The sequence below is a fragment of the Nannobrachium achirus genome (assembly GCF_963921795.1).
Source record: "Nannobrachium achirus genome assembly, chromosome: 7".
Lineage (NCBI taxonomy): Eukaryota > Metazoa > Chordata > Actinopteri > Myctophiformes > Myctophidae > Nannobrachium > Nannobrachium achirus.
The window spans coordinates 21,453,351-21,480,096 of NC_137816.1; the positions used below are offsets into that span (position 1 = coordinate 21,453,351).

Here is a 26,746-nt window from a genome sequence, read left to right on the forward strand (position 1 = left end):
TTACAGAGCTCACAAAGATCAAGCAGCCGGTGCTGGTGTTGATAAACCAAAACACAACAATGGGCAAGAAACACAAGAAGCACAAGTCAGAGAAACATGGATATGAAGGTAAAACAGTATTAACAGCCCGTCAACACTCCTCTATAGCGGTCTCCATGCTGTTAGCGTGTGTGTGCAAGATAAGTGCTAGTTAACATGCTAAGCTAACCCGGTTGAGCTGCTTTGTCTTAATCTGCAGGTTATCTGAATCTCGAATAACATATCTAATCTAAATGCATTTAATGTAACAACATTACCCAACTGCAATGGTATTTATTTACATACATACATAGTACTAGCCCTGAATACAGGACCGTCCTGTATTCAGGGCTAACATATAGTGTGTGTGTGTGTGTGTGTGTGTGTGTGTGTGTGTGTGTGTGTGTGTGTGTGTGTTTTTGCTTTTGGTAACACTTGCTATCATAGCAAACAGACATGGCATACATAGATAGCAATGCCATGATGTATGTATAATGCATTATAAACAATAATAAACATACTCATGAATCTGATGCATTGCAATCTGCTTATAACACTGGTAATTAATTAGTATAGAAGCACTCATAAATACTCATAGTGACTTGCAAGGTCAAACTGAAGCTGGTGTTTGTTAATGGTTGATTGTTTCACAAAAACAAAGTCTGCACTGCTGGAGTGCTGGTAATGCTGCAAAAGCTCTGCTTTTTCTTTTTGTGATACTGCTGTTTGTCCTGCACCTGGGACACGGAAGTGATCTTATTAAAAGTTGATTGTTCGCAAAGTATGGAGAAAGGCCACAGAGGCTGCTGTTAAAAGTCGATTGTTTGCCTGTTTGTGTGCAGAGTATGGAGAAAGGCCACTGAAGCTAGTGCTAAAAGTGGCTGGAAATGAAGTGACGACCGGGAGCTCCAGCCGTGACAACTTCTACGAGGACAACAAGCCTACATCGGACTACGACAAGCCCAAGGAGAAGAAGAAGAAGAAAAAGAAGGACAAGGAGAGGACCCTTGGATCTCCTGCCGACGACAAAGGGAAGAAGAAGGTACTGTGTATGACCAGGGATAATCTTGGGTAACACATTATTTAAAGGTCGGGTCTATAATGCATTATAATCACATTACAATGCACTTATAAGGCTTCATAATACTAGTTATAAATGTTTATAATTATGCATAACAATTTATAAGCAGGTGTTTGACATATTCTAAGTGCTGGTCATAATGCATTATAAGTTCAGCGAAACGGCCTCTGTTATAAGTTCTCTCCATTTTTTGCCCTTAACAATCGTCATTTTCTGTGATTTTTTTTTTTATAGATGGGAAAGAAGAAGAAGGGACAAGATGGAGATTGGGAGGAGCGGGAACAACAGAACAGGACTCCCATCCGCTCGGAAATGGACAAGCTAGAAGGTAACACTGTTGAACTGGATAAACGATTGCTGTTGGTCAAGGAATGACAGCCTTAGAGAGAATAATGCTAACTATAGTAATTTGAATAACTGTAAAGATTGTCATCAGTAGGGTGCACACATCATTCGATTAATGGAACAAATTATAGAATAATAGAATAATCACCAAGGCCTACGCCAGTCCTCAAGTCATTTTCCTAACAGATAAACAAACAACAGAATGGGGTGAAAAGATAAGCACATGTCAAGCATCAGTCTACAGATGACAAGAAATGCTCAGCTCCCTTTGAAAAAAGTATATTTGCACGTTCACACAGCTGAGTGTGCCTCCCCCAATAACTTAATGTGTCGATGCTAAGATGTTCGCCTTATGTTTAGACCTTCAAGGCTTCAACCATTTCCTTAGGTTTTGATGTGGTTTTTAATTGTATTTCTCTTCACAGAGAAAGATCAAAGCCCTCTCCAGGAAGCTTTGAACCAGCTCATCAGACAGCTACAGAGGTGAACTATTATTCTTAATTGGTAGTGATAGTTCAGAATAATAATTCAAATAATAATCTTTGAGGATAATAATCGATTATTAAAACATATTTTTATATTAATTTTTAATTTATGCAAAGGCTATACTGTCATCTAAAGCCTGCCCATATTAACTACATGTTGGAGTGTGCCTAGTATGGCTGTAATACATTTCTGTCTGCATTATTGTGTGTGTGTGTGTGTGTGTGTGTGTGTGTGTGTGTGTGTGTGTGTGTGTGTGTGTGTGTGTGTGTGTGTGTGTGTGTGTGTGTGTGTGTGTGTGTGTGTGTGTGTGTGTGTGTGTGTGAGATAGGAAAGACCCCAGTGCGTTCTTCTACTTCCCAGTGACTGATCTCATTGCACCTGGCTACTCTTCTGTCATCAAGCGGCCCATGGACTTCAGTACTATGAGGGACAAAGTCAGGAAGGACTACTACCAGTCTCTGGATGAACTCAAGGTCTCTCATCACCCTCCTACACACACATGGTTGAGGAAAGGGATAAAAAGATTGTGAATGTACTAAACTGGCACTGATTGGTCAGCTACTGTATCTTTCCTTTGGGTTGTATGGCAGCTAATAAATAACTAATATAAGCTAAATAACTAAGCGCAGCTAAACTTTCACATCACACTGAACCAGCACTCGTATGTGACCACGCTACGTATGGAACTCACCATGTATGAAATGCATTTATGTATTGGGTCGCTCTGAAAGATCTGTGCTTGCTTTGTTCCATTTACGAGAGTAAATATCTTAACATGACTTTTTGTGGCTGCTGCAGGAGGATTTCAGAGTGATGTGTGAGAACGCCATGAAGTACAACAAAGCTGAGACCATCTTCCATAAAGCTGCACGCAAGCTGCTGCACTCTGGAATGAAGATCCTCAGCCCGGTAGGAACACAACCACTAGAGATGACTTAAACACTCTTCTGTTAACCGCGTTTAGGGGCTGTGAGTGATTTGGAAATATTATTATGTCAACCCACACATACATACATTTAAGGCCCAAACCTTTTTTTATATTTATTATAGGTCCAAAACAAAAACAAATGGCAGATGTATAAGCTAACAATAGGTCGCACTGTGAGTCTGTATATTTTTGGAGGAGGATGTTGCTTGCAGTTGCCACAGTTGTACAGCAGAGGGTGGTAGATGTCTCCAAATAATACTCCTCCTAAAAGCTTTCAGTCATCATCACAGTTTGTCATTATTACACAATGTGTTTTCATCGACAAGTAATTACTCTGACACATGTCAAATTATAATTCAGCTGGCTGGAAGCTGTTCATAAACCTGATGGTCTTGCCTTTGATACTGCTGTAGACCTCCACCACCACATACACCTGTTGCATGTTACCTGAACCACAGCAAGCTTGTATATCTGATATGGGGCAAAGAGATTTGGTGTTGGCGGCAAAAAAAACTGGTCCAATTACAGAGCCAACTTAGTTCCGGTAGTTTATGATTAAAATCTCCTTTATCACGATAAACTATAATAAACAATTATGTTCCCATCCCCCGGTGCCATTCATACAGTACTCTTATGTTGTCTCTCAAACGGTTCCCTTTTGTCTTTGTGTCAAAGGAGAGGCTGGACAGCCTGAAGCAGAGCATAGACTTCATGTCGGGTCTGGACCCCTCTGGCAAGCCAGGCAAGGTGGAGGTGGAGGGGGGGGCCTCCAGTCGGGACCTCTCCAGAGACGGGCACACCATCACGGATGCCAGTGAGAGCTCCCAATCCCCCATCGTTGGCACACCAAGGTCAAGGTAAACTTTATTTCCACAAGGGAAATTTGGCTTTGTTTCAGTTCTTTACATTTTTCTTTCTTTTATACATTTTCATTCTCCACTCACAACTTACAGTATTCTACCCAGTAGTTAATTTACCCATTTTAACCCAACTCAAGACCTCGGACTGATAAATAAAAAAATAAAATAAAAAGATCTGAAAGACGTATGTTGCTTTATCAGTGGAGCTTGAAACATTTTCATGTCAATGTCAGGACCCCCAAATTATGTATTTGGCAGTGGACCCCCCTTCTCAAAATATTTTGAAGCAAAGATTTTGAGTTGTAGATGTAGTTGTAGATCAGCTAGATCTGCTATACATAAATAGCAAACGTATAAAATATGGTAAAGTGGTCAAAATCTAAATTGACAGATTTTTAAATGGGGTTAAGAAGAATCTTTAATTATTTTTCAATTGTCATTCCCAACTTGTAACCGTATTCTACCCAGTAGTTAATTATCTACCGTGACATTCACGGTTGCCTGCTACGATTTTCTTAACTTTTTAATGTAGGCGCGTGCGTGTCCATCGTGCGTGATTCGTGTGGTCCGTTCGCGATTACAAAAGACCCCATCTTAATCCATGCTACGATTGCTGAGCTAGGAACAGTGTTGTTTACAAAGGAAGTGGTCACAGAGAAATGGGTTGTTCCGGCAAAAAATGCATTTTGCCGGAATTTAGGACCCACGGATTGGCGATCCGATTTTGGATTGTTTTTAATCAAATCTTAATTAAACTATACTCTGGGAAACTAGGGCCGTGGCACGCAGAGACATCGGGAAAAAACTCAGTAAACTTGGGCCTTGCTTGGCATTCAATGAGTTAATTTCTTATATATTAGCAACAAATCGACACAGAAACATTTGTATAGAGGCAAAAGTTTGAAATAATCACAATATTGAGTTAAGTCATATCGCCCAGCCCTGGCCCGTAGTCAGACTGCTGGCTTGGGAGTGAGACACAGCAGTGAGACAGTGCAGGGTTGGAGAGCTACATGGGTAAGGAACTTGTAGCATTGAATCCATTGGAAGCCTTGGGAACATGTGACCCAGAGGGCAGGAGCCTATCTCCTGTTTCTGTAGCATGAGGCCGTGACAAGTAGACCCCCTGGACATAACACTAGTATTTCTCAGAGAGTTAACCCCCAATCCAACCCTTGATGCTGAGTGCCAAGCAGAGCTGAAAACATGTCCACAAATGGATATACACATACACATGGGGTGCCGGGATTGGGGTCGTCTTCACCGTCGCTGAACGATGCAAAAACGCTGATCCACGCTTTTGTTTTCTCTCGGCTTGATTACTGCAACGCACTTCTCTCTGGTCTGCCAAAGAAAACAACTGACAGATTACAACTTGTTCAAAATGCAGCAGCCAGAGTTTTAACAAAAACTAAGATAAGAGAACATATTACTCCAGTTTTAGCGTCGCTACACTGGCTCCCGGTTGTTTTTAGGATTGATTTTAAAATTCTTTTACTTGTTTATAAAGCTCTAAATGGTCTGGCACCTTCGTACCTCTATAACTGCCTGCATAGATATGTTCCAACCCGCCCACTCAGGTCCTCTAGTGCAGACCTACTTGAGGTGCCAACAATGACATGTAAAAAATATGGTGAAGCAGCTTTCTGCTTCTATGGACCGACAGCTTGGAATAAACTACCACTACACCTAAGACAGGCAGCCTCGGTGGATAGCTTTAAAGCACAGCTCAAGACCTATTTCTTTACTCTTGCTTTTAGCTAAATTTTTTAATCCCTATGCTGCTATTGACGTCCGCACGGCTCTGAAATTGTTCTTCAATGTTCTATGCTTTTATTTTTTCTTGCTTTATTGTAATCATTTTACTTATCTCTTTTTTTATGTATTTTTTATTTCTATTTTACTTTTTCTCTGTTAAGCACGTGTGCTTCATTTTATGCTCTGTAAAGCACTTTGAGCTGCATTTCATGTCATGAAAGGTGCTATACAAATAAAGTTTTATTATTATTATTATTATTATTAATGATGGCCTTGAAGGCTGACCTAGGATTGAATCCAAGGACATCCAGAGAATGCATGGAATGCATGTGGACATGCATGCAAAAGGTTTATAAAGAAAGCATGCAGCCATGCACTGGCTACCTCCCAATTAAATCACAAATCACAGATTGAACAGATTGATTGAATATTTCATTAGACAAAAATGTAGTACAGTACCCTTGAAAGGGGTAGATTTGATTATTTGTCTTATCATATCAGAGACCGCAGTACATATAACTGAGCAGAACAACAGAATTTTACACAACTAGAGCAATACGCCAAACTTAAAAGTAGAGCAATAAAAAAAAAAGCCAAATGTAAACCTGTCATGTCAAGAGGTATCTGCTAGCCGACTCTAAAAACAAGTGATAATGAGGGCAATGTCACCGAATGGAAGGTCAGAAATGTCTATCGTCTGTCGGGTGAAAACCTCATATGTTCAAAAGTGTTACTTTTTAGGATTCAAATTCAAAAGTAGCAGATCTACAAACTTGAGCTTGTAGATCTGCTACTTTTGATGCTTTTGTGTGATGCTGTAGTATGACATACTACGGGCATACATTACAAAAATAATATAAAAAAAATATGGAGATAGACAAGGTTTCTGCCCGACATCAACGATATGACCCACAAGCTGACGAATAAGAAAACGACAAACACAAGGCACTGTATATCTTACGCAACGTCATATCCAATATACCAGGGTTTACCAAATTCTTTCATTGTATATCTGGTGGAAACAAACTCCAAAACAGGGTTTAGGGTCAGTACCACAACCTGAAGAAAAACTCAGCGGGCCCCTGGTTCCTTTTTCCCCTCCTCTAGTGAATCAGTCCTTTAAATTGTGCCAAGGAGCCGGAGGCAGAGCATGTTTGGAATGCCTCTGTGAGCTGAGCATGCTCCGTCTTGCAGTCAGTCAGTCAGCATGTCTCCCATGTTTCAAACGCTAGACGTTCGATGCTCGCACTCTTTTAAAACCTGGGCGTTGTCCCCAAAGGTACAACACTGACTCACAACATCCTCGTGTTTCTGCTCTGGTGCAATACCCTAGGAATGTACTGGGACTTGTGGCTTCTAAACACACAAAACACCTTTTTGATTTTTGTCGAATGTATAAACTACTGATGCCACATATTTGGGTCTGATTTCTAGTCACCACAGATTACAAATGCTGTGATACATAGAAATAAACAGATGGGGGGGCACATGGCGTAGTCGGTAGTGCTGTCGCCTCACAGCTAGAAGGTCCTGAGTTCGATTCCCGCTGCGGACGCTTGCGGATTTGTTTGTTTGGACAGGACATTAAACATCACATAACAATGCAAGTAAATATACTGGATTTAGCAAAGATGCTGTGCTAAAGTGAGTTGTGAATAAAGTGCAGTATTGCTTTCAAGTAGTACACGATACGTTGTCAAAATAATTTCAGAATGCAGATTGCCAATATAGTCTAAAATAATGGTGGATTTATCAGTCAGGGTCTAGTACAAACTGAAATTAATTTTCAATTCAAATTTTATTCTAGTACCAAATCACAACAAGTTGTCTCAAGACACTTAACATAATGCAGAGACCCAAGATCGTCCCATCCTGAGTAAGAAGAATAATGAATCCACAATCAAACGGCACAAACAAGGACAATTTAAAAGAGCTTTTGATTGATTGATTATTCAAAAATGTGAACGGCATGGCACAGTAAAACATTTAGGCCAAAAGGATAACTCAAAAAAAGTCTGGACTTGTATGCTATGTACTGTATTTCCATTCACTGCTGTGCAGTGCTGTACCTGATGGATATGTGGTAGGAATTCACATTAAAGTAATGAAGGGCAGATGGGATAAAAGTCCTCACGGGCAAATTCTTTGTGGTTCTGGGCATTCTGTTGCCCCGCCCAGTGGGCAGCTTGTGAAACTAATTACAATTGGGACACACACACACACACACACACACACACACACACACACACACACACACACACACACACACACACACACACACACACACACACACACACACACACACACACACACACACACAACCAGACAGAAACATACATTCAAAGACTTGCTGTGTTTGTAAAATAGGTTTATTGTATGCAACCGAGTGATGTCAGAGACTAGAAGTGGAAGGTCAGCATTTCACATCTACTCCTTCCCATTCACAAAGCTTTAACCACTATTTTATACTTTTCAGGTGAGGTAAAACTAGAAAGGTGCAATTTCAGGAAATTGCAAGTGTGGTTGCCTCGACGCGAGTCGTAGGTTGTGGCCGCCACTGAGAAATAGAGTTGGAGGCTGCTATGCAACATGCAATTCAAATTTGGTGCTGAACGCATCCTGTGTTTATGATCATATATGTCCCTTCCCACTAATTTTGCACTCTTGAGATCATGTCTATTTCATTTTTGACAAATCATGTTTTTCAATCAAGCTTTTACATTTTGCGCATTTGGAAAGCCCCCTACGGGTCAAAATGGAAATGCTTTTGTAATAAAAAAAAAAAGGGCAATCCTTTTAGTCGGAAGCCGTCATGTGTGAGCTTCCACTTTGTGTGTTCATCTCCAGACAGCAGGACAAGGACTCTAAGGAGGAGGCCCTGAAGGCAGAGAAAGAGCTGCAGGAGATCCGCAAACTCATTGGAGAGTCTAGAGGCAAGCTGTCTAACAGGGTGCTCCAGAGTGAGGTGAGAGCTGTTACACACTAGGGATGGGACGATAAGCGATATTATCGTTTATCGTGATAAAAAACACTCACGATAATCGTATCGTGGAGATTTAATTCATTGTGATATCGTCCTCCGTCATGCACTCATGTTGTAAGCTTGTAGATCTGCTATTTTTGGGAAATATTCCGCCCCAGGATAATGGCTTTTGATTATCACAATATCGTAAATCACAATTTATTTTGTCACAATCATCGTGATATGAAATCTTCATATCGTCCCATTCCTATTACACACCAAGACCAAAGTGTTCAGGTCATCCTGGTGACAGGCAGTGTTCAGGCCTTGTTCAGCTGTCTGATGGTAGCTGGCTAGAAGCTTTTCATAAATCTCTTGGTCTTACCTTTAATACTGCGGTAGACCTCCACCACCACATAAACTGGTACATGTTACCTGAATCTCTATCCAGTCCTCCCCAGGTCTCTATAACTGTAATAATACATCAACTTTATAGCACTTTTCTAAACAGTCAAAGGTGTTTACACGGGAGAATAAGAAAACAAACTGTACTCTTTAATGTGGAAAATATACCTTCAATTTGTCGCTTAGTACTCGTTACTTACTTTTTGTTTTACTGAGTTGCAGAAGATTGAAAAATGTTATTTGCATATTGTCCCCCATTGTCATTCATGTTTTGTGTAGTTGGAGTTTGTCAGAAGGAAGACTGACGGTTCAACCACCCTGGGCATCCTCAACCCAGTGGACCTATCAGTTGGAGGTAGGTGACATAAACTAAGTGGTAGTGGAAGAATATTATAAATAAGGACATATATAGTGTGTGCGTTTGCGCAAGAGAAACTAAGGTGTTTGTACTGTATATGTGTTGGAGAGATGTGGGCTACTGTCCACATCTCAGAGAGAGAGAGAGAGAGAGAGACTAGGGTGTTGTACTGTAACTGTATGTGTGTTTTACAGATGTGGGCTACTGTCCAGTGAGGCTGGGCATGATGTCCACCAGGCTGCAGAGTGGAGTGAACTGCCTGCAGGGCTTCAGGGAGGACAAGAGGAACAGAACCACTCCAGGTAGCTATAAATACATGTCATGGACCATACAGAAACCACTTGTCTCCATATTCTAACCTTTTGTGAAACAAGCTTTTCGAGCTTGTGAATCTCCTACATTTTATATTTTTGTCTGACATTGCAGTATGATCAAGTAGGACGTTCATTTACGAAAAAACACAAAGTTAGATTTGGGTTTCTGCCCAACAACAGCAATAATTGTGACCCAGGGGGCATTTCCCAGAATGCTGACTGAATCGCACCGTATGTCACCACCATATTGGTCAGGGTAACTCGCCATTCTGTAACTCCAAGAAATATGCCTGAGTTGTATATTAGTTGGTACGATTGATTGATTGTCCCCAGTTAAAGGTACTTTAAAGAAGGAAAAAAAAAAAACATTTTAATACTTTAAAAAGAAAAATAAGAAAATAAGTTAAATGAAACTAAAAAAGACCATTACTGCATCAAAAGTAATGCAAATCAGTAAACAAACTATAGTAACAACTGGTCAAACATTGGCCAAATTGTCAGATGATAAGAAGGAGGTTACTTTTTTTCTTTTCTTTCTTTTTTTTTAACACATCGGGTGCCCAGAATTATTCAACGTTTAATTTGCTGGTGCCCATGGCAACCTGCCATTTTACCTACCTTCGAAAGTACTGGCGAGAAAAGTAATCAGAATAAATGTAATCCAAGTATGTCCTGTTTATTTCGCGAAAATCTTTTCTTTCAGTCAGGACCGTTTTTTATCAATTCTAAGCCACAGTGTTTGTGTTACGGCCGGTAGAAGAGGCCGCCGTTTTGAGAAAAAAAAAGGAAAAGAATCCGGAGAAAACTGCATTTTTGTGCAGCCGCTAAACAGGAAGTCAACGAGACCGACAGCACGTCCTGGTGACGTGATTTCGCGCTGCATGTTGGGAAATGGAGTTTGTTTCATCACCGCGGTAGCCAAGTGCAGTAGCTACAGTACAGTATAGTTTACTGTACAACACGTCAACGCGTCGTTGGGCACACGTAGACATCAAAGAGATTGGCGCGTTGACACCACGTGGGCGTTTAATGTGTTAATGGCTGATCTTGTAGATCTGCTATTTTCACAATATTTATCTGTAGAACAGAGTCAAACTAAATGAAATGCCTCAACTCGTACAATTCCAATTGCTTCTCAGGGTGGGGGGTCCTCATTTCAAAAATCGTTATTTTGGGGGGTCGTGGCCTGAACAGTTAACTTGAGAACCACTGTAGTGACTGTACTACAACATAAGCATAAGAGGTCTTTGTTTTAACTTATTTCATTCAGAGAGGGAGGGTTTGCAGACTACTAGATATTTGTTTTCCCATGAAAAGACTGAAGTCATGTTTATTTCTATGGCCCTCAATCACATGTACACAGTCTCATTCGCATGACCACATTTAACAAAGAATTTCTATAATATAAACATTGTAAATGTTAAGACCATGACCTTTCCTCTCTGTCCTTTTCTCTGCCACCTCTTCATTCTATGGAGGAAAGCATGTATGTCTTCAGACAGAACTTGACCAAAGAGTATAAATTCTAATTGTTTATTTATTACCAGCAAGACGCCCAAAGGGCGAGAAGCGACCTCACTCTAACATCTGTGTGCACACATCCGCCTGGGTAACAGCAGACTGCTGGACAAGCGCTAACACTTTGGCATGGGATCAACTTTAACCAAAAAGATTCACTTCACAGATCTGGTTGGTTGTTTAAGTTGGTCATATTTTCCCAAATATGGAGATGACTGACTTCTGACTTCAAAGATGTTTGATGTCATAGACCAGATGAGACGGACCTGACCATATATGGAGCGTGACATGAGGAGTGACGCATGCACGCACAGGAGCGGCAGGTTTTTATAGTGAATGCGACCTACGGTCGCAAAAAAGGTCTTAAAATTGTGGGGTTCTGACCCCACAGATTGAGAACCACTGTTACTGTTACAGTATAAAACACTGATAGATAAACAATCTACATGCATTTTCAAATGACGTTCCTTGTGTCCTCAGTGGCCTACATAAACTACGGGCCGTACACCTCCTACGCTCCCACCTACGACTCCAGCTTTGCCAACATCAGCAAGGAAGAGTCGGACCTGGTCTACTCCTCCTATGGAGAGGAGTCCAGCCTGCAGGGCTCAGAGAGGTATGGCATTCTCAACCTATGTGGGCGAGGGTATTGTGAAGAAGGAAGGAAAGTCTGCACACTGTGTCTTCGCTCCCAGTAGAAAAGGTTGCTTGACAAGCTATCGTTAAGCTAAATAAAATGTTCTATTGGGAGCTAAGACACAGACTTGCCTTCCTTCTCCAGTGTGCATATTTTTGTTCAGCACCATAGAGTTATGTATAATAGAAAGGCAACCGGAAATCTCCGGCCATTTACTTGTATGGAGTTGCTCACCCAGTCCAATGCATATACTTAGTTTTTACTAGGGGTGGCTCGGTATCAACATTTTGTTATCGCGGTTACCGTCCTCCCATTTACCGCCGGTATTGCGGTAATTACCGCACCCCCGTATCTATTAATTAAGGTTCGGCGATAAGACAAAATATTCCTATCATCTGCCCAAAATTCGTCTCTCCACGGTCCTATAAGCCCGACTGCTCGAGTTCCCCGTACAGCACAGTGGGTCTGGCTTTTGAAAGTAGCAGATCTACAAGCTCACAACGCGTCGCGTTCGCAACGCGTTCTGAGCTTGTAGATCTTTGCAGTGTCGGGTTACTATAGTAACGTAGGCTACAGAGGCGTCAATTGGGTATGGCAAGCTATATGGCACCTGCCATACCTAGGCTACAGGGGGAAATAATAAAATGTACTTTCATCGTGCCTGTTGCTAAGGTATGGCAACATGACTGGTGTCTGTCATGTTGCCATACCTTAGCTTTTTCTGAACTGATGCCACTGGTAGGCTACTGGGGCTTCAGACACTGCACGCTATTTGTGAACAAACCAGATGAGACGGGTATAGTGATTGTGTACGGTCTGTGATTATGCAAACTCACGTCTCAAATCGCATTGATTGAGTGGTGATATAAACATAGTAAACAGGTTTTAGTTACCAGACTTGACAGAAAAGGTTGTAGTCGAACAACGACGGGCACACGCGCTATACTGTAAAAGTACTCACTAGCGCTGGTTTCATTTTCGGTTTTAGTCCTCGCGCTCCGCGCGTATGAATAAAAAAAGAAACGGCCACGAGGTATGTATAAACATACTTGTGTGAGTTGTGTCGTGTGGATTATGGAGAAAGTTTAACGCTTCTGAGGCTACGAGGCTACTGCACTGCTCCAGTGTCTACTGTGTCTCACTCTCTGTCGGAGACTGTGACGGGCGGGGCCAAGCTTCCAATTGTTCCAAACCTGTGGTGCGCGGCCCAGAGCAGAGCGGCATGAAGCGCATGCGGTCCTCGCTTCTCCCCCGTTTTAAAACTCGCTCGTTCTCAATAAAAATAGCCTATTTTTTGTCTTTTTTGACCGCGGTAAGGACCCTGACACCGCGGTAGGCCGCGGTATACCGCGATACGGCGGTGCGGCGGTTACCGAACCCAGCCCTAGTTTTTACCCCTTCTTCCGGGTTGGGAAATGTTGGGGCCTCTAAACGTCATCTCTCATGCGCAGTAGTGTCTCCTCCGTGCACAAGCTTGTGAGTCGAGCTCATTGGTTAAAACTGTTTTTGCTTGTTCATGTGTCTGGCCCCAGCATAGTAAGCTGCAGTAGCAGAATTGGCCACCATGTCAAACGCTTCACTTCTCCCTCTCGGTTCTGGGGGCTTGTTCAGCACCTGTAATTTCTTATTGAATGATATTGCAAGTGGGTCCCCAAATAATTGACAAAGTTCAATGGATTTTATTGATAATATATAACATTAATATAACATTTATGTAAAAGAAAAATGCAACATGAGTTTTCATTGCGATAGCGGTAAATAGGAACTTTAAGTTATATGTCAGTTCCATTGATCCAAGCCGGAACACAATCGATAAATTGATCATCATGAAAACTCATGGCAGAAAAAAACTCAAGTGGTCAGATGGGTGGTCCGCAAACACTTTTGGGGTGTTCAAGTGGGCCCTGATCCCGAAAAGGTTGAGAACTTTTACATCAACCTCACCTATAAGACTAAAGTGATTAAAATATACAAGTACTTAAAAGTGGGGTCTGGCGAGTATCGACCCCAGGGGTCATAGAGGGTGTTCCAGTGGGTACCGAATCAAAATGAGGAACAATTGAACTATTTTAACCATGTTTCACTTTGGTTATTCGAAAATAGTCGATCTACAAGTTCACAACTGAATATTTTGACGGCCCTAAGGCATTCCTAGGTGATTAGCCTTCAGATGACTCTTTAGTCTTCCTGCTTAGTGTACTGTAAGGAGGTGATTGTTTATCATTGTTGGGCTTTGGCTTTGACCTAAAAACCACACGTTGTGTCTGCTTTGACCCCAGTATTCTGGGAAGTTTTTCTGTGTAATTACTTTGAGGTTCAGCTAAAGCACAGCAGTGTGTCTCTCAGCTGTTGTTTGGGACTGGTGGTGAACTTGTGGCCCACAATTGAACCTCAGAAGGGTTCATGGCCTGAGAATAATATCTATAGGGGAACACTGGGTTATTTCTCTGTAACTGTTGTGACGTAGTAGAGCCTGGAGGCTGGAAAGCAATTGTGCAACCTTTAGGGCTCATGATCAGTGTTATTATTTATTATCATCATTATGGTCGATGTTGCCTTGTCCGCCTATTATAAGCGTATGGTTCGCAAAACTTTTTCAGATTGGCCGCGGACCCTCCATCTGAAAATGTTTTTTTAGAAGATGTGTGTGTTTTAAAAAATAAATAAACTGAAAATGTTTTTTTAGAAGATGTGTGTTTTTAAAAAAATAAATAAAACATTTTTCAAACAATTAAAAAAATAGCATATGTACAATATGTACAAGCTCGCAGCACGGCACGAAGTAATGTGATGTGAATGGCAGACTAACAAGCTTGCAACACGTTGCATTGCGTTGTGAGCCCAACCTACAGACTGGGAGACACCTGAACAAACACTCTTATAGCAACGATTACTTAATATTCAGCTCTATATTCAGAATATAGACTATAGATCTATTTAACACTTCCACATTCCAGGAAGAGAGAAGCTGTAGTTTCCATTAGCGTGAATTCCCTGCCAATGATGTCACTGATAGGTACAGTACATCTAGCAACACCACAGCGTACCTCTGTGACTCTGAGCACGTAGGAAGAAATGCAATGAAGAAGAAGAAAAAACGTATAATTGTGTTTGTGTGTGTGTGTGTGTGTGTGTGCGTGTGTGCAGTATCTCTGAATTCCTGACCAAATCAGAGGAGTACACGTACAAGCTGGCAGACAACCTCCTGGATGCCCTGACCAACGGAGAACATTCCAAAAGCCTCAAGGTCACTGTGCCGGTATGTAGGACTGTGCAAATTAATCTGGACATTTTGTCAGATCAAGAGAGAGTATCCAGCTTTTTATCACCCTCAGTTTTAATGTGTTCCAATTTTGTCTGCTCGTTTCTTTGTGTCATCACTACAAATTTCACTTCAACATGTATCCTGTTTTAGTTCTCTCTCCTGATTGGATGAAAATGGTATCCTGACCTGAATATTTTCTCTTTACTAAATGTTGATGAGTACTGTAGAGCTATCCAACACTTATTTGAACAAAACAATATCACTTACCCTACCTTTTTAAGAGACAAGGTGCCTGGCCAAGAAAAGTAAAGCCAATGAGACTGTTAGAAGGATATATTTTTCAGTAGTTGTTTTTTCTGTCATAGTTTGTTAATAATTTTGTTTCTCTGCTGTCCAGCAGGAGGAGGAGCCAATGACAACAAAGAAGGACAGGAATGACATGGAGGTAATGCTACATTTCAGTCATACATTGCACTTGATTATTGCCATTACGGTACAGTCTTACTTGGTCACTTTATTAGTGTGTTTATAAAACAGATACTGTACACTTAACCACTTTCAAAATTAAGACATCTACAAGCTCACTATGTGTTGCATCCTGACATGTTATGAGCTTTTAGATTGGCAACTTTTGCAACTTTTCTGCCTGCCAGCAACGATAAATATACGTATATTTTTATCAAATGGGATTTGTGGACTAATGCAAATTGTTGCTGTCGGGCTGAAACCTCTTATCTTGTTAACTTTTTGTTTCATACATGAACGCCCAGCGCAAATACTGGTGCGAAACAAAGCCTTTAGAGCTTGTAGATCTGCTACTTTTGCTATTTCTGAATTTGAATCCTGAAAACTAACAGTTTTAGACATACAAGGTTTCCACCCCACAGAGACATTAGCCAGTTTAAGCAACGCTACGGCAACGGCAGATGACAACGGTAATCGGAAGTAATCCGCGCTCGATAGATCAACCTGCCGTCGCCGCGGCCGCCTCTACTACGGCAGAAGGTCCCTTCCCACGTAGCGCCTACTCCGTCTGCTGCGTGTACGCGTCGCCATGGGAACCAAAGCATTCAATGAAAGGGGTGGAAACCCGTCGCCGCCGAGGCTTTGCTTAACCATTTTGATCGCTACGGCGATTACGTCATAGCAGCCGTAGTCCCGCCTCACGTTGCGGTAGCAGAAACGGTCTGCTTAATGTCGCTACTATCAAACAGGGGTCCTTTACAATGAAAAAGGTTGAGAATTACTTCCTTATTTGACCACATGAACCTAAGCATTCACCTCATGCTGTGAAAAATGGAACAGTGACTTCACCCATTGGTTTCCGTGTGATCAACATGGATCTGTCTGATTTACCATATTCCATCCAGATTGGCTAAGATTAGCTTCCCAAAGTTGGCAGGATTGGTTAGTTTTGAAGAGAATGCCTCAAATCCAGAAATGCCAGAAAATACATTTATTTGGCCCATCTCATTCCACCATCACATCTTTGCAATCTGTCAGGTAACCAAAGTTGTACAGTCTTGTTTCTTTCAACTGAGAAACATTTCTAAAATTAAGTCATTTTTTTTTTTATCATTTGCAGACCTTTGAAAAAGTCATTAATGCATTTATATCATCACGCCTACTGCAACTCTATACTCCCCAAAAAAGTCTTCAACTGCAGCTATATCACTGACAAAAGTCTAGGAGACTTCACGTTACATTACACCGATCCTAGCTGCCCTTCAATGGCTGCCTGTGAGTTTTAGAGTTGATTTTAAGATAATTTTACTGATTACTTTTTAACACCCTGCAAGGCCTGGCTCCCAGCTACTGTACAGTATATCTCTGATATGCTGGAACCGCACTGGCCGGTATGCACCCATAGATCCTCAGGTAGGGCTATCTTGGAAGTTCCCTCGACTAGTCTTGTCACCATGGGCGACCAGGCTTTTGTGGCCCGGTCGCCCAGGCTCTGGAATGCCCTGCCTATGGAATTAAGGCTAGCTCAGTCAGTGTCATCTTTTAAATCACTCCTGAAAACGTATTTGTATTCCATGGCCGTTCCTTAGTTTTGCACATTTGGTTGTCTCAATTGTGTTACTTCGATAATATGTATGTCTTGTCTATATACGTCTATTTATATGCTTTGGTTTTATTGTATTTGTATTTTTTTATATTAATTTGAATGGACTGTTGTTGTTTCTCTATGAATGTTTTGTTTTTATCTTGGCACTGTGAAAAATCAAGGAATAATGCCACCCTTTTGACATTGGCCTGTTATAGTACTACCAGAAGGTCGACCTTTGCTAAACACATTTTTGGAACAAAATGCCTCAATTACTGCCTTTTAATCTGAAGGTTGCTAGATGCCTTGGTGCCGCGCCGTTTCCTCCGTCGGCCGCCGCTATTATTTTGAAGTTTTTTTGGATTATCACTTGACGGCAACGATTACGTCATCTAGTCACATGACAGTGTGAGCCCAGAAGAGAAACATGGCTGCGCCCAGCCGTGTGTATTGTTTACATTAGACCTGGCTCAAAATGGCTCAAAATGTCTCTTTTGGAGTAAATGAAGTCTCTTTATGGGCCTCTCAATGGATTTACTATGGAGGACGTACACTTCGCGTGCACGCCCGACGTGCGTTGTAAACATATCGCGGACATTACCGATGCGGGCGGGTGCGGATCGACGTACAGTAAGTAATAATAACTTTACTGTATATACAGTAAGACAGGGGTTAAAGTTCTCCGTCCTGGGGACGGATTTCCGTCTTGAGGATTCCCTAGGGGCTATTTATGAGATCAGAGAAGTTTCGGAAAAAAAGAAAAAAAGCTGAACCGTCTGCGCTAATTATAATAGCATCAGTTACTTACTACTGTGGTGCGTAGACTTGCTGGTGTGTCATGTAGTTCTAATTTAGATCAACTACTTCCTGTAAGTAGACTTTAAAATAAAACCAGTTGACGTGACTTGACTTGACTTGATCGGATTACGTAGGCTCTTATTTTGAAATCCGCCCTACACTGAGAGGAAATGCCTCTGTAGCTACTTGTTGCTGCTGTAAGCTAACTGCGACGATGCATGCTGTCAGTTGGATAAACAAAACATCACTTGGATTACTTGCAATAGTTTGGCTAAAGTTCATATTTATGATAGAAAACCATGCTCCTGTGGCTTAAACAATGTACACCGTTTGGAAGTTTGTTAAACTTTTTGGACCTACGCTGATGAGTGGTGGTGTTATTATATCACGCTGCAAAGGAATGAGACGTCGCTCTGTCTGTAATGGATGGATGGCAGTGTCAAAAGATGAAGTCACTGGAGTTTTACATGTAACCAAACAGCAGGTAGGCTATACTATCTAAATATGTGTTTACAGGGGGCAGCAGTAATTGACAATACGCGTTTGCTTCCTACAGTCTATGGTTTGCTTACGTTCTCTGCATTAAAATAAGCAACGGAACACTTGTTATGTTTGCAAATCAGAGATTCGAGGGGATTTATTTGTCACTCACAAAAGTGATCCATACAGATGCTAATGAAATACTTCGGGGTGGTGTTTCATTGGTACCGATTAGCAACGTATCATGAGTGATTAGTGTTCATGGCAATAGGTAGGCGGAGATTTCTCCACTGCATCGCAGTGTTTCTCTCATAACATTACCCACGTGTGGCATCGGTTCAGTCAGCGACGCGTTATTTGGAATTGCACATGAGTTCTGGGTGGAGCCAGCGACAATAAGGCTCGGATGTGCTCAGTGCGGTCAAAAACAAATGGAGGTGGGCTTGGCTGGATGAAAAGGTTGACGGGAAAGCCGTTCAGGTCCTAGTGTCAAACGGTGAGAGAACCAGGAGCCTGTTTCTTGTGTGTGCAACAGAAATTTGTGCAACGATAAAAAGACGCTTTTCAAGCGCGGGGGGGGGGGATACATTTCCGTCTCGGGATTTTTTTTTGCTTTAACCCCTGAGTAAGATTGACAGTCCTCACCGTCAACGGCGCCATGGTGTTAACCCTTTCAATGACGGTGAGGACTGTCAAGGGCAGCAGAACAGTTAATGCAGTGTCCGATTGCCGTGAAAGGCAGAAGACTTCACATCAGCCACAATAAAACCTACGGAGACCTGTACTCGGAAGAGCACTGCTTCTATTATTATTATTTTTTTAATCTGCCCATTTCACCTCAGCCCAGAGGTTGTGTAAGGCCAGTCTTGATCTCCTGACAACCCTCTCTCTGGTGGATTGTTTTATTGCAGGTAAATAAAGCACGGTTGGTTACATAACGTTATGTGTAAAACACCTTTTTAACTCATTAAGTCACCAGACTTTGCTTTCGCACATGGCACCCAGCTGTGTCAACACGGCGTGACGTCGGGTCTTGATTCTTATTGCAGTGAAACAAATCCAACACGTGGAAAAAACATTTCCCCTTTAGAACACACCGCCGGCTCCCCTTACCTCACCCCATGAGCGCCCCGCTGCTCAGCCACTCTCAAGCAGCGTTGCCACATTTTGCGAGAGAAGCAAGCAACCAGGACTTTAGAAAAACTAGCCCAAAAGAAGCAACTAGGCCACATGAGCGCACACACACAAACACACACATCTATTTGAAAGCAGATTGTGATGCATTGTGAGTTTGTAGATCTGCTGTTTAAAAAAAAAACATTACAAGTTTGTTTGTTTTTTAATCTAGAATCACAGCACAAATCTTGTATGGGGGTCCCTGGCGCGAAATTAGCAACTACACTTTAGAACAAGCACAAGCCACTTACAGGAAAACAAGCCAACAGTTGCTTATTATAAGCGGACATGGCAACAATGCTCTCCCCCAGGATGGAGGGAGATGGTGGATAAGGCAGTTGTGTTTTCCTTTTTCTATGCCTCTTCTTGGCCTTGGGCTGCTTGAATCGCTCCTTTTACCCAGCGAGGTGCAGGAAGCAGACGCACATTGACCCACTCAGCCCAGGCACACACACACAGCAGCCCCTCTGTCCTGGGATGTTTGCTGTGTTTGGAGCCTGTCCAGTTTAGCCTCAACCCCCCCCCTCCCCTCCCCTCCCCAGGGCGTCTGCATGGATGTTAGAGCCATTTCATTATATCTTCATTTTTGTTGGAGAGAGCGAGGGAGTGGCGATGACTAAAGAGGTGCTTCACACACAAGGCTTGGCCCGGTCCCACCGAGTGTCAGCTGTCTTTCTGTGGAATGCACCTCAGTGGCTGACTGACGTGCACTGGCCAGTGTTGCCAAGTCTGATTATTATAAGCGACTTTGGCCTTGTTTTTGGGGGATTGTTTCCACCTTTTGTGAGAGAAGCAAGCAACCTGACCTTTACGAAAACTAGCTCAAAAGAAGCGACTAGGCCACATGAGCACACACGGACGAGACACTCACACGCACACATTTGAAAATAGTCTACGAGCTTACAAGTGTAGTACCTGAGGTCGATTCTACAAATACCTTCTAAAACAGTAGTTCTAAACCAAGATTTTTGCAAAAATGTAAAGGAAATTACAGATGTACAAGCTTGGGGCATGGCACAAAGTTGTACATCGGCTATTCTTTATAGCCAACTCTAAAATCACAGAGGCTTGCTGTCTAATGTTGTTTAAATCAGTGGTTCTCAAACATTTACATTTCAGGGACCCCTAAGGAAGAGGCCCAGTTTATTTACATTATGGCTGCTGTGCATCGAGGCTATTATAATCTAATAGAATCCTTTGTGATCATTTCTCCTTGGTGTTCAGGTGGTGGAAGCTGCAGAAGCTGACAGCAGTAGACTGGAAGCTGTGAGCGGGCTGGGCTTGGATGTGATCACTGATGACCATCTGTCTGGAGGTGAGGTCTGGGGTTGTGGAATTAATTGTGTATAATACTTAATCAAACTAATCAATTTAATATATTGTTAAAATGATTAATTGGGGAAATGTTTCTTTCAAAAATGTCTTTTTTATGGCGAAAATACTGTAGATGATCTTACAAGCACAATGTGTCGCGATGGAATGCATTGTGAGCTTGTAGTTCTGTTATTAGGGCAACCAAACTATAGTACTTTATTAGTCTGACTTTATTCCATCTTCGATCGTCTCCTAAGTAAACTTTTTTTTGTCAACAACTACTCCCACAGTTTTGGTGGCATGCACTTGAGCCATAATTATGTCAAATCGGTTTCATTGGGACACGCATGCATGCTATTTTGCTAAGAGATGTTATATTGTTTAAATTATATAAATGTATTTGTGAATTAATTTTCTCCATTGACTTTAAATCAAAATTCTACTTTTCCCAAATATGGAGATGGCTGACATCATAGACCACATGAGACTGACACAGCAGCATATCCATATATGGGCTTTCCAAGATATGGGCTTAATATTGATGACTTCAGGGATCTCCATATATGGCCATAAAAGGGACAAGGACTGTCTGACACAGATCTCCATATATGGCCATTCATTTATTAGTGAATTAATTTTCCCCATTGACTTCAATGGGGAAAATTCAAATGGTAAGACGGAATTAATTTGCGAAATTCGCGTCACGGCAACCACACTTGCAATTTCCAATTGCATCTTTCTAGTTTTGGATGTTAATAAAGTATAGGAAACGACTTATAAGAAGTTAATCAGACTAATGGATGTAATCTATGATAAATAATCTTTTAAAAGAAAACATGTTTCTCGAAAAAATAACATAGTAACTTATTTATCTCTGACCATACATTCTCCCAATAGCTTGCATAGGAAAAGGCACAGTTTCATGACGGTACAGTGCACTGGTACAAGGTCAACTAAACAATGGGCTCTATGCACAGCAGCCAGATTGGAAATAAATTGGGCCTCTTCCTCACTTCTTCACAGGTGTTAACAACGATGATAATGAAGGCTCTGTTCCATTCTGGTCAAACAGAGTCATGATGCTGATATTGTGCATGTTGGCTCTCTGGAAAGACTCATGGTTCCTTGATGGGGTTCCAAATGGCCTCTTAAAGAGCCAGTTCACCTCTGGGACAACCAGATCTTATTTTATTGTTGTTTGGGACAAGATCAAGACAATCCTGAGTTATTTTTTGTGTTCAATCTGTGTTTTGAGATATTTTAGTATTTCAGCATGAATGATGATGCATTTTGCATCATATGATGCATCATGATTGTGTTGATCGTGTCCCAAACAACAATAAAATAAGATCTGGTTGTCCCAGAGGTGAACTGGCCCTTTAAGGTTGAGTAACTCTGAGAGTTACAAATGGAACCAAATCCATTTGAATACATGTCTTGTCTTCTCTTGTCTTGTCTTGTCTTGTCTTGTCTTGTCTTGTCTTGTCTTGTCTTGTCTTGTCCATAGTCTATATCATTGCTATTCAACTGGCGGCCCGTGGGCCAAATCCGGTCCGCCAATGACGTTTTCTTTTAGGAGGCTAGTGAATTATGATCAGTGTGATATGAAATGTGAGCTTACCATAATCACAGTAATCATTAATCATATTCCATCATATTCAAGGGCTTTTGAAGAGAAAAATGAGACTCCAGAGTTGGAGGTGTTTGTGTCTGTGACCAGGTGATGCTCGTTAATGCATCAAAGACACTAGTGTGATGTAGGCAGGTTCTAAACAAGAAACATGTTGTTATAAATTTGGGTCACTAATAGCAAAAAAGTGCACAGCACACCAGTCCTTGTGAGGTGCCGGCCAACGGGACAAATACTATGAAAAAAGAGTATAGCCGCACACTCGTAGCTGCCGAAGCATATTTATTAGGACATCACAGAACAACCCTGAAGAAGGCAGCTTGTCTGTCCGAATCGTTGGTTTCTCATTAATTCTGTGTTGTCCTAATAAATGTGCATCGGCAGCTACAAGTGTGCGGCTTTACTCTTTTTTTCATAGTTCTAAATTTGGGTGCCATGTTTCAGTAACTTGAACCAGTTCTACTCGAGGCGTGGGAAACCCTTCCAATAACCGTGGATTTGTTTTAGTTGGGAGACTGACTGGTTAAAAACACTAAGAAATTAGACACAGATGCCTAACGGTGGAAAAACAATTACTAATTTTGGTTCAAGTGTTGATGTTTTCTTTTTTATTAAACTTGTGAATAAAGGTTGCAGGTTCTTGTAGGTTCATTCACATGTCATACGATGCAATGGGTAAAAAGGTCAAATCATGATTAAGCACCTTGTCAGACTTGTCGCGCGTTGAATTACCTGTTACCTGAAACTAACATCCTACTGTCTGCCAGCCAACATATGCTGGGAAATGTGATTTTTTTTTTCTTTTGACACAAAAATATTACCATTTGCAGTTTTGCACTCCAGCATCCATATTCTGGGGGTGACATATTAAGTCAAACATAGCAGATCTACAAGTTCATATTGTCTTGCATTACAACACGTGATCGTGTATATCAGCTAGTTTCACATGACACGGGTCATTTGACCATTTTTAAAATGGGGCATTCATTTATGAAAACAAAACTTAAGAAGATGACATTTTGAGATACAAGGTTTTTGCCTGACAGCGGGGGAAATGTAGATATTTGTTTTAGAAGGATATGAAAACAAACTGGTCTGCGTAACAATGGTCGAAAGGTTGTCTTTGAAATCATTAAATCGGCCATTAGTCAGAATGCCGCATTAATATGAATCCTGCTAGGCTAGCCTAGAGCAGGCAAATAATGAGTGGTTTCTTTTAAAAGGTTGTGTGGTTTGTTTGCCAGCGTTCTGTCAGAGGCTGATGTAGGAGATGAAGGAAAGAGCTAGATTGGGAGCATTCATATTCATCATAACCAACATAGGGCCCAACAACTGTGGCCCTTATCAAGAAGAACTTTCTAACAAATACTTCTTTTATAATTTATTTTATAAACCACAATTATTTATAATAACATAAAATAAAGATCAATTGAGCTGGTTGCTGTCCCTGGGCAGTGGTCTCTGCACGGCCCTGGTTAAAGGCTGATACATTTTGTAGTTCAGGGTTAAGGCTTGAATGTAGTCGATGTAAATCATCGTTGCTCACAATGAAAACAAACGTGTGTGTGTGTGTGTCTCTTATATCTCTCTCTCTCTCTCTCTCTCTCTCTCTCTCTCTCTCTCTCTCTCTCTCTCTCTCTCTCTCTCTCTCTCTCAACCATCACAGAGGCCCTGCACTTCCAGAAGAAGTTGGACGACACCACAAAGCTCCTGCGTGAGCTCCAGGAAGCCCAGCAGGTGCGGCTGAGTGCCAAGCAGCCTCCTAACATGATCTGTCTGTTGGCTCCCACTGCCAAGGAGCTGCAGCTGGGTAAGTGACTCCACTACCCCATGTGCATGGCCCCCTTTGTCTGTCCCCCTCCATTCATCTGAGGACTATCAACAACACTTTTCTGTTCACCTCTATCCTTACAGATGGGGGAATTTCCCCTTCGGCTTCGCCACCCTTTTCAGAAGGGTTTCTTTCATATGGTCCTGTCGGGGCAGAAACCTCTTATCTCCATATTCGAACTTTTGTGTAAATGTAAATGAATGCACTACTTGATCGTACTAGAGCGTCACAAAAAAAAAAAAAAAAAAAGTCAGTTCGATCAGCTTGTCGATCTGGTACTTTTGATATTTTTGAAGCCTAGAAATTAGATTGTGATAAAAGATGCTTGCCTGTGAAGCCATGTGTCTCCCTCTGTGGTTTAGAATTGAACTGATTGTACTTGCAAAGCCTAATTCTTTAACTACATTTTGGGCAAATTATATATTTAAAAAGAGTACGCTCTATATTGTGATATTAATCATTGCTATAGAGTGTTTGTTCAGTAACGGGGATCTCCCCATCTCACCAGCTCTTTAGTTAACATTTTCAGGTGGTTTGCCAATCTCTGCCAATCAGAAAACATTACCCATTTATCAGCTTCAATTTTGTAGTGTTCCAGTTCCAATCAGCTTATTTCTTTGTGTCATCACTTCACATTTCACTTGTTTATCCTGTATCTTTTATGAGTGCTCTCTCCTGATTGGATGAAATTGGTATCCCAACCTGAAAATGAATTTTCTGTTTATTAAAGAGCTGGAGCGACAGGGAGACTCTTGATACTGGACAAACACTCATCAGCAATGATTTACTATGATCAGAATATAGAGCTATTGTTTTTACTTCATGTGAAGTTTTTCTTTTATAGTCTTACGTCATTGATAACTACGGGGGAATTCAGACAATTTGTTCAACATGAATACTAAAATAATAGTTTAATATCTTTGAACGTCTGTCTGTGTCTGTAGCTGAGAAGGTGACTGGGAACCTGGCCAAGCTCACCAGCCAGGTGGCTCCGTGTGACGTCAGCAGTGTGTGGGGCATCCGGAGGGCCATGGGCATCTCTCTACCTCCAGAAGAGCCCTGCCAGCCTCTCATAGACCTCACCACAGGTACTACTACACATAGATAGTAAGGCTGGCACCATTCTCCATTTGAACCGAAAATGTATCGAAATTAACGTTCAATTCAGTGAAGCGAAATCACAAACCGTAACGCAATTCACTTCTGCATTTGCACGTCCGAGCCACAAGGCTTTGTTATTGTTTTTCTGTGCATCCCGCTTATGCATGCTTCCGATGGGGGAGGGGGAAAAAGACCACGGAGGAGTTGACACACACACAGAGAGAGAGAGACCGCATTACTTTCCATTTCACTATGGCCACTGCTGAAGTCAGAGATTATAATGATGATAAACAAATGAAAGAATTGGAAACCCCTCCCGCTTCAAGTCAAAAGTGTGGAAATATTTTGGCTTCCCAGTGAGATATGACACTCATTTTGTAGTTCCACACGAGTGCCGTTGTTATTCTCATTCTTATTTGTTATTATTCAAATAAAAGTGACTTATTGAGAAACAAGTGTTTTAGGTTTAGGTGTATCATGACAGACCTCTCATAGATCTCACCACAGGTACACACACCTTGAAGCCTCCAATTCATGGAGATGTTTTAGTTTTTGTCACATTCCTAAGACAATAATTTGATGCAGATCATATAGCAGAGCTTGAGCTTGTAGATAGCAGATCATTCTGTAATAACTGTGACAGGCCTACACAGCACAGCCTCTCAAAGACCACAGCACAGATTCCATCCCAGCTAAACGTTTCACTTGACATGCAGATGGCTGTGTACTGTATTGGTATTTCCAATGCATTTATGGGGAAGGTCTTTGCTTTGGCACGTCCATCCCCCCCTTGGCTATAATCAGCCCCTAACATCAGTGAACATCAATTGTGACATACATCTCTGGTTAGTTTTTCTAATGGGAAAATGATTGTCCCATTGCTGTTGCTCTTCTTATTGCTCAATATATAAATATATATAAAAATAAATTGATTTTTAAATTCCAATATACTGTAGTTTACACAATGCCAATAATAAAGCAATTGCTGATGACCTTCTTGGTGTTTTTGTTCCTCTTCCAGTGCAGGAGCTGGCAGAGCCCATGGACACCATGTGTACTCAGGAGGGTGCAACACTCCTCGCTGTTTAATGATATCCAATTAAACACCTGCGATTGTTTAATATTTCATGTTTTGTACAAAAGGTGCTTTTTGTGTGACATTTGTATGCATTTCAGTCAATAAACCTTTTTTTTTATAGAAAGACAGTTTTTTGCAGATGTATTTTTTCTTTTCTTTGTCAAGAACAACATTTGACAAAACAATACATTTGCTGTAATAATGACACAACCTTTTTTTGTCATGTGGTTTAGTTACATTTATAAGGGACAGATAGAAAACAAACAGTTAATACTTGTATTACATACTTTATTCTGTTTGAGGACCTAGTCAAAGATTTCTTGTTTAATTCAATACTGATAGAATATTTGGAG

The 26,746-nt window shown here is 41.4% G+C and overlaps 1 protein-coding gene across 1 annotated transcript; it reads left to right on the forward strand.

Moving 5' to 3' along the window:
• Nucleotides 1-11: 11 nt before the first annotated feature.
• On the forward strand, nt 12-26,468 carry brd7 (bromodomain containing 7). Its single transcript, XM_080729854.1, has 17 exons — nt 12-108; nt 861-1,060; nt 1,334-1,427; nt 1,870-1,927; nt 2,259-2,403; nt 2,729-2,839; nt 3,534-3,715; nt 8,324-8,441; nt 9,123-9,198; nt 9,396-9,503; nt 11,514-11,649; nt 14,818-14,929; nt 15,333-15,380; nt 20,664-20,754; nt 24,050-24,193; nt 25,159-25,302; nt 26,337-26,468. Exons 1-17 carry the CDS (start codon nt 60-62, stop codon nt 26,402-26,404), a joined length of 1,884 nt encoding a protein of 627 aa, XP_080585980.1. The 5' UTR covers nt 12-59; the 3' UTR covers nt 26,405-26,468.
• Nucleotides 26,469-26,746: the final 278 nt, after the last annotated feature.